Genomic DNA, 9,331 nt, shown 5'->3' on the forward strand with positions numbered 1-9,331 from the left:
GAGTTTGTCAAGCTGGTTTTGGTTTTGCTCTGGTACAGTATTTCCTCACCATGAAGTTTTTGGATGTTGGAGGTATGTGATCTGCTTTTTTATTTTTAATTTATAGGATATTACAGTTAAGAGACTGCATGAATTGCCGAAGAGATTTTGAACTTTGGACTTTTAACATTGTTGAGACTGTTATAAACTATGGGACTTGCAAAGTTGGGCTGAATGTATTTTGTATTATGCTATGGCTAGGTATGGCCAGCATAGACTCATGTTTGAACAAGCCTATGGGGCTAGGGAGTGGAATGTGGAGGTTTGAATATGCTTGACCCAAGGAGTGGGACTATTAGGAGTGGCCTTATTGAAAGGAGTGTGTAACTATGGTGGTGGGATTTGAGTGAGCTTCATCCTAACTACCTGTAAGTCATCCCTAATTAAATGTTGTCCATTTTAAGAATTGCCTTGGTCGTGGTGTCTCTTTACAGCAATGGAAACCCTAATTAAGACAGTACCTCTTTATTACATTTCATCACAGTGTGAATTCTTGACCTTATGCACTTGTCCAAAAGCTCTAGTGGTAGGCAGGAGAGGGAAAGACTAGTGGTAGCATGAATGGTAGCTTCCACTGCTATGCCAGAAGTCATCATTCTGCTTTTATGTACAGCTATACCCTACTTTAAGCAACTCCGCTTGTCTAATGATGAGCAGTTCATGGCGCTCACAATCACTACTCCCTTCCAAGGACTCTCATGTCATGAAGCTCATCATGCTGGCTGCTTTTCCTTCTGGGAGAATTTGGGTAAAAGTTCCTAACCATCTCAACAACAAAAATCACATGGTCCGAACTCCCATATGGCCACAGGTTCCCTTCTTTATATGAATGGGTGTTTTGCCTTGGACAAGCAGAAAGGGCTCTTAATCATCAGCCATTTCTTCAGCCCTAATTCAATTTTTAGAAAAATTAATGGGAAAATTTGCAGGTTTGTCAAACTAAGTCTTTTTATCACAGCACCTCCAATATCAGACTGATAAGACATCACTACTGCTAGAATATTAAGGTATGATGAGCTAAAAATCAGGACATGGGTATCACCCTCAGGGGTTCAAAGCCACAGACATACCAGCAATTAGAACACAGTATTAGAACATCACGCTTGAAGGAAATTCTAAGTATCAGAAAAACAGAAGAGTTGAAAAATGAAAGAAGAAGAAAGCACAATTCTACAGATGAGCACCTGGGATGAGATTTCAATGCAAAGTCTGAATTCACTAAAGGATGATACATTTCTTTCCAGACAGAAGAAATAACAAACAAATACATATGACTACCATTTATTTTATTGTCATCTGTAGGCACAGATGACAAATATTTTACATTATTTCTGATAAATATTTTACATTATTTCTTTTCATTTAGCCCCTATAAAAAAGCCCCAGTATTTAGATTTTAGAGAAGTTAGGTAACTCCAAAAATCACTCAAATACTCAAGACTTCCAAAACATTGTTCTATGTGCATAGCCATCTTAATCACAGCAGCTGTAATCATCTGCAAAGGGCCCTTAAGTCAGACCTGCCAGTGTTCCATCCAGCTAGAAAGTGTCATTAGACCTTCACCTGAGATTTCAGCCATGCTCAGCTATGCCACTACCCTAGCTATATGTAATTCTGCTTAGTTGCACATAGTATAGAAGGTATAGCTAAACTTTCAACACTGTAAAAAGATGTTATCATCTATAAAGTTTATACTCAAGAAACATACAATCACATTAAAGGGAGTTGGGGAGGGATCATTATTTTTTTAAGAAAGTTTTCGATTTTGTTTTGGACTGTATTCTAGGCCAGTCATGGCAAGCATGGGCTGTGGTTGGACACACCTGCTGAGAATATTAATGGTGGAAGTTTAACTCAAGAAGGATGAGGGATTTATGAGGAAGTCATCAACCACACTACAATGAGACTTTTTAGTGATGTAGCTATTTTGTTTGTTTTGTTCCACATGATAATAGGCCTGTACTTGGATAGAACTGTTACTTTGTCCTGTTGTTGGTAACCTAACTGGAGTGAGCAGTCATTTACTTCTCTCAGGAAAAGTTCACACATACAAAAATATTAGATACCAACCAGTATTGAAATGGGATCATGTAAATAAAAACTCCAGGACTTGCAAGGGGTGGTATCATAACCATGCTAGCTTGTTGTCCCAACACTTGGGATGCTAAAGCAAGATGATCATCAGGCTTGAGGTCAGTATTGGCTATAAAGAAAAGTTGAGGCCAGTCTGGACTACATAGTCAGACCCTATTGCCAAACCAAACTCCTAAATCCCAAGGCTGATATTACACCACATACATACTATGCAAAGCAGAGACAGAGAATGTGGCATGATGCACAGTATCCCAAATCTCTGTGTATGTATCAGAATTACTACATGGACTATGTATAAATAACAATGCCTATGGACTAGTTCTGAAGATTCTATTTTAAGAAGTGAAAAATTGGCATAATGGTTATTATTAAAAAGTGAGCTTACACATATTTCCTAAGTTGGGAAATTATATAGCCTAGGTTCATAACCACTGTTAATGTATTTACAGATACACTGTACATTTTGTAACAGACCATTCTGAGAAACAAATCATTAGTCTATTCTGCTCCTGTGCAAGCATCATAGCATACAGAATACTAAGAAACGATGACAATTACTAGAAGGCTCAGGAAACATCTTGGAATACATTAATGACTCTTTCTTTTTTTTTTTTTTGAGTCATGGTCTCAACTACTTTGTCTGGGTTAGACTTAAACTTGTGTGCTCAAATAACCCAATAGTTTCAGCTTCCCTGAATATTAGTGCTATAGGCATGTGTACCTGTCTCTGGCTGGGCTGGAGACCCGGTCCCACACATGCTAGTTAGGTGTTCTACTTGAATCCTTATCTCTTTAATAGCTTTTGTGGTTTTAGAACACTTTTAATTACCAAGGCCAGTACTTAAGCCCAGATTTTCCCATAAGAAATCCTTTGAAAATGGGAAAGGAAATCAGAGAGCACAGGAAAGACAATGTGCTGTGAAACCTGGATCCAAAAAGTAGGACAAATAGCTAGAGAAGTAAAAACTTAGAAAGATATTTAAATGTCACACTTCACTAGAGTTTAGTTCACTAAGATTTATTACAAAGTTATAAAGACACTGATTTCTAAACTTGGCCGGTGGCACACACTCATAATCCAAGAACTTCAGAAGCTGAGACAAGAAGATAATGATTTAGAAAACAGCCTAGGCTACATAGTGAGACCCTGTCTCAAAAACAAACACATCACTGTATTGGCAATTTACACTCTATCATCTTAAAGGAGAAAAGATTTATTCTACCTTCAGGGGCTATCAGTCCATCCCTGCAGGGAATGCATGATGGCTAAAGTGGGCCAATCTATATTGGGAGTAAAGATAGGCAGAGAGTGAGGCAAAAGCTCCTCAGATGTTTGGTGATTAACAAGAAGAGAGCAACCTTGGGCTAGAAGTAGGGCTGGACTATGACTGAAAGACCTATTCCCAGTGATCCACATCTGCTCCAAGGTTCCACAACCTCCTAACAACATTGCCACTAGGTGGGAACAAGGTATTGAAACACAGGAGCCTGTATGTGTGTGTGAGGGGCAGGGGACAGGGTGAGGCGATTTCAAATTCAAACCATAATGATGCCTATTTGTATATTTTCACATGCTGTGCACTCAGTATGCATTCAAGGAAAAGGAACTAAGTTAAATTTAACACATGAATGTTATCCCCTTCCATTGTAACCTTGGTTTTTGTTTGAAACATGGAGTTATGTAGCCCAGACTGGATTGCTCTTAATGCTGTTCCCTCCACATCCTATATGCTAATATTCCAGGAATGTGTTATCATGCCTAGCTTTTAAAAATAGAATCCCCCAATCCTACCCTGAGAATTGAGTCCAAGGCTTCAAATGTGACAGACAAATGCAAATGCACTACAACTAAGCTACACTCCTAGCCCATGCATTTTTTATTAACTTGGCTTCCGTGACACTACTATACACTGGGTGTGTATGTGTCTGTTTCTGTCTTTCTTTTTTGAAGATTTATTTATGTATTTTATATAATATGAGCGCTCTATATGCATGTATGCTTGCATGCCAGAAGAGGGCATCAGATCTCAATATAGATGGTTGTGAGCCACCATGTGGTTGGTGAGAATTGAACTCAGGACCTCTGAAGAACAGCCAGTGCTTTTAGACACTGAGCTCTCTCTCCAGGCCCTCTGTCTCTTAATTTACCTATTTATTCTGACATTTTTTCTAAGACAAATCACACCCACACACATTCACCCTCACTCATACCAGGCAGGCCTGGAAACAATGGCAACTTCTTTCTCAGAGTCCCAAGTGCTGGGATCATGATGTGTGACTCCTATTCTCTATGTATATTCTTTATATTTGTAATTTCATAATTCTTCCAACTGAAAATGTCTACATCCCAATGACTAAACTTTAACACCTCTTCTATTCTCTATGTATACGCTCTATATTGATAATTTCATAATTCTCCCAACTGAAAATAATGTCTACAACCCAATGACTATAAATTTGAACTCTCCAATTCACCCCGTTCTTAGAAACATAATTTTTATGTAGATGTTTACTCCAACATTTCTAACAGATATTTTAAATTAGGCATATTGAAAACGTAACTTCTGATATTCTCCCCTCACAAAATCAACTCTGGCAAATCTCTTGTATTTTTGTTTTGTGGTGCTGAGGATGAAGCCCAGGATCTCAAGACACCAGGTGTGAATTGTATCACTGCCCTGCATCCCGGGGCCATTTCTTTGACAACTATTCAACTTCTCTTTGGTAACAACTTCAACACTCCATAATTTAAACCAAAAATTCTGTAACCATGTTCAATTCTTCTTTTTCCTTCAGTCTACACCTAACATGTTATTAACAAATGCTCATGGCTAAACACCAAAAATATTTCTAGAAGTTGATGGCTATTCAGAACCTCCATGGCTGTCATTTTAGTCTGAGCTATCATCATCTCTTACCCCATTTATGCAATAGCTTCTAACTTCCTGCTCCGACCCTTGTTTCTACCTAGTCTACACTCTACACAACAGCCATAGTCTTTTTAAAAATCTAATAAGACAGTTTCACTCCTCTACTTCAAAACCTTCAGATGGTAACTTACCCATATCACTGCAGAAAAAAGTAATAGTAGTAGTAGTAGTAACAACCCTCACAGTTTACAAAGTCCTACGTGCTGCATCCTATACTGCAGCACCATCTAGGACCTCCTACCCACTCTGGCTCATTCCCCACTATTCTGGAGTTCCCTGCTTACCCTGGGATGTGTGAACAGAACACTCTCATCACAGGTCTTTGCGATGCCCATTTCCTCCATCTGCAGCTTCCCGGTAAAACTCTGCACATAATCCCGTTCGCATGCATCCACAGAATGCTCGCCAAGTCAAATCCCTGAGCCAGGTATGGTGAGGCTCACTACCATCTTTATACAAGCAAAGTGCCAACAAGTCATGGCTCCAGGTTGCTGTGAGCTACACAGGGATACCCAGTTTCATTCAACAGCAAAGTCAAGTTACCTAGGACAATAGGAACTACTTCATTTTAACTATTTTTTAGCTTATTCTCCTTTTCCCCAATTCTCCTTATCCTATTACTGGAAATAGCCACTACTAGCAAGCATATTACATATTTATCACCTACCTTCTCAATTCCTTAATCCATCAGAATGTAAGAACTATAAGGACCTTTCTATTTTGTCCACTAAAATTTTCTAATGTACCAAACAGAACCTTGAACAGGTTGGCAATGAATAATTACCAAATTAATATGTTTATAACAGACCCCTAGGAGTCCACTACGAGAATCTTCTGACAGAAGAAACGAACTTATGAGAATTTCATAGAATTCTTTGTCAAAATAAACCATCACTAGCACTCTGGATAATGATTTATTAGTAACCCAAATTCTACACTCATTCAAAAATACAGCCAATGAATCCAAGAAGTTAATATTCTCTTCAACAATGTTGCTATTCCAGTAAAACAAGATAAAAGTCCTCAACACAGCACACATGACCAAGCACAACTTCCCCAACAGTTCAGAAAACTTCTGCTCAAAAAGACTCAATTTCAAACTAAGTAATTCCGTACCTGAAGAGAAGCAGAGTTTTCCCTCATTACCTAAATAATGTTCATAAATAAAACTTAGAATGCACATTACAATGATAATTACCACCACAGAAAAGCTGATTCATGAATTATAAGTGGGAAAAGGATTATAAGTGGGGAAAAAGTAGACCCTGGAAAGGGGGAGGCAGGTGCCTTGTTCCTATGCAAAGATCAAGGTTTCAATAAACAAGCAGGACTCATTAACAGCTTCAGTAATGGCTGTTAACAATGTTGTGACCCATAGTGTTAGCCCAAAGTTTTGAGACTTTCTATGCAAAGCACTATAAATCTGAAACTCGCGTGACTAAGAATTAAAGCATTTCATTTCAATTACTGCAACTTCAAACAAAACGACTCATTCCATTTACACCGCTGTTGGGTTTTTTTCTTTTGGTATAATACACATAGCCACTAAGTAATATAGAAACGTCTTCAAACCAAGAAAACTTACCAAATAATCTTAAGCTTCCCACGGAAAGTTTGAAAAAGCACCTAGGGAACTACTCAACAAGCATCACCCGCCACGGAACTTACTGTCTGGCTGACGCAGAGTCTGATACGGACATTGGAAACCTGACTTTTGGGGGCAATTGTGCTCTGGCCATAGTATGAACTGTCTGTTATCCATTACAATTCCTAGCTTGTTTTTCAGCCCACCTGAGCACACACAAACTCAGAAGCCACTCAACAGTAACGGTACTTTCTTATCAGAAGTACAAGGAAGTCCCCGGCAGGAAGCGGCAGGAAAGGTACTCATCACCCCGCGCGGCTACGGCCAGGTCGGGGCCGAGTAGTGCTCGCCAGTGCCCGGCCTTACCTCAGGAGTCCGCTCCGGTGGCTTCTTCCTCAGTGCCTGCCGAGCACCGGGGTCCACGGGCGAGTTCATGTCCGCAGCCACACGCTCCTTAGCCTGCGTCTAGCTGCCCATTCTCCTGACCCGGGTATGCGCCAGCCCTACCGGGAGGGAAATGAGAACTGTCGCAGGGTCTAAACTCAAGCAAACAAGCCTTCGCAACGCCCGCCCAGGGCCTCAGCCCACGCGCGACTGGCCAGAAAGACGCCTGCGCGGGGGCGAGGGAGGGCGAGAGCGCATGCGCACAACGCGCACACTAACGCCCGCCTAGCCGTGACGTAAAGAGTTGGGCGTGGAAGGAGCGGGGACTGAGCAGTTTGGCTTTCGTCGCGAGAGTCGGTCTCAGGATTGTAGTTTCCGCATACCCAGCTTCCGGTTGAGGTTCCGGAAATGCTACGAGGGCTTCGCCAAAAATAGACTATGGGGCAGAGCTGTGGGCAAGGTGCTCTGGCTTAGCGCCCGAGTCCGGAAGCCGTGGGGCTCTTATGGCTCCGCGGAAGTCGAGGCTGCCATTCAGCAGGCTGGGAAGCCCACGCACCACCGCGCAAGCCACGGATCTACTCGCGCACTCAGCCCACTGTTTCCTTGCGGCGTACTCGGCATGACTTTGAAAAGCAAAAACAAACCACGAAATCGCTAGTGAAAGCTGCCTCCAAAAAACCAAAGTGTTTTGAAGACTAGAGATATAGTTCAAAAGGTAGCCTGCTGGCCTAGCATGCACCAGATTTTCCTGGACCTGATGATGGATGATGCCTCAGCAGCTGTGTGCAGAATTTTAGGATCTTGCTTTAAAGGGTTTATGATCTAAAAGCTTCAGGTGGACTAAGGAACTCCTGATAGGAAAGTTGTGTCAACTTTCAGTTGAAAGTCCACCTGAGGCTTTTAAGTCATAAAAGCTGTCAGAATCCTTGACGCTTCTGAGATCAACATACTAACCTCTTTTGGTATTTAGCACTTTTGAGACTGTTGGGGAACCGACCTGCAGGTGAAATTTTATAGCCTAGAAGTTCTTTTTCTGTCCTATAAAACCCACAAACTCTCTGTATCACCTGTGTAGCCTCCACTCACGTGGAGAAACTGGTGTCACATGTTCTGATTAAAGGACAAAACTTCTGTGGAGGCAGAGCTGCCCTTTTATTTCCACTTGACTCCATTAGTCCTGATCTCTAACATCCTTGACTAAAGTTCTGTGGGTAGTGAGAGTGAGTGGGTGGGGGCTGCTTTAACCTAAGCAGTGATAGAGCAAACCTCTTCACTTCTTCCTTCGGGCAGCTAGGTTTAAAGTTGCCTGGTGCCAAGGGATAAGTGTTTTTGAATTGAATTTTACATTCTAGTCTCTTTTCCTAACAAAATAAAGACAGCTTTGGTTTTTTGTTCTTTGGTGAGAAAAGCTGCAAAACCCGAGTATCAGTTAATATTCCAGGTTTATTTTGGCCCACAGATTGAGCTGGAAGTAACAGGAGGCTGTCAGTCACTGGACATGAGTGCTGGGAACTGAACTCTCCAAGTGCACCACTTGTTCTTAAACCACAGAGACATCTCTACAGCCCCCCCCCTTTTAACTTTTCTTTCGTGTGTGGCATGTGGCACTGTGCTCATGGAGATGTCTTACAGAAGAGCGTGCTTTTCTTTCTCCATCTGGGTCCTGGGAAATCAAACCCAGATTATGTTGGTAGCAAGTGCCTTTTCCTGTTATGCCATGGTAGCAGGGGTGTCAAGTGGCTGTTTATTTTTTCCACAGTCAGGTAATAGCACATTATGAATGCTCTTGCTTAGCTGGCCTTTTTACTCAGTCCAGTACTCCAGGCCCATGAGACAGAAGAATGAGTTTTTCCTAACTTCATTACTCCAATCTAGAAGCTTCCTCACAGACATGCCCAGAGATTTATCTCCTTGGGGGATTCTAGATTCTGTCAAATTGACTATCAGTGTTAACCATCGCAGGCTATTTCAACAGTAAAGGCTAACTTTCAGAATTCCAGAATCCATCATTTTGGGAAAGTTATTTTGCACTGTTCTTATCACTGGGCCCCAATAGTCACACCATTCCTTGTGAACCTCCACCTTCTGGCATTTCATTTACACAGAATTTTAAAAACTGATCTTATCTAGGTACATCATAGTATTTTCAGGAGTAAGAGCCAACTAGGGAATTTAGTGTCTTGTGATTGTACAAGTTTTCCAATAATGAGTCACAGTACCTTTCTCTGGCAAGGTAAGAATCTCTAATAAAAACAACAGGAGAGTTGAGGCTGTAATATTGCAGACTAATGACAGTGC

At 41.2% G+C, this 9,331-nt stretch overlaps 1 protein-coding gene across 3 annotated transcripts in view; it reads right to left on the reverse strand.

Moving 5' to 3' along the window:
* Rapgef6 (Rap guanine nucleotide exchange factor 6) overlaps positions 1-7,289 on the reverse strand; it is a 168,327-nt gene extending 161,038 nt beyond the window's left edge. The window contains exon 1 of one of the 3 annotated variants that reach the window (XM_028775866.1): positions 7,016-7,289. In XM_028775866.1, the coding sequence (XP_028631699.1) occupies positions 7,016-7,084 (69 nt within the window). In that variant the 5' untranslated portion in view covers positions 7,085-7,289. The remainder of the gene's footprint in view (positions 1-7,015) is intronic. The other 2 variants (XM_028775867.1, XM_028775868.1) reach the window with 2 other exon arrangements.
* Between the last annotated feature and the right edge of the window lie 2,042 nt (positions 7,290-9,331).

This window comes from Grammomys surdaster, unplaced genomic scaffold (genome assembly GCF_004785775.1).
Source record: "Grammomys surdaster isolate TR1022 unplaced genomic scaffold, NIH_TR_1.0 262, whole genome shotgun sequence".
NCBI classification, from domain to species: domain Eukaryota; kingdom Metazoa; phylum Chordata; class Mammalia; order Rodentia; family Muridae; genus Grammomys; species Grammomys surdaster.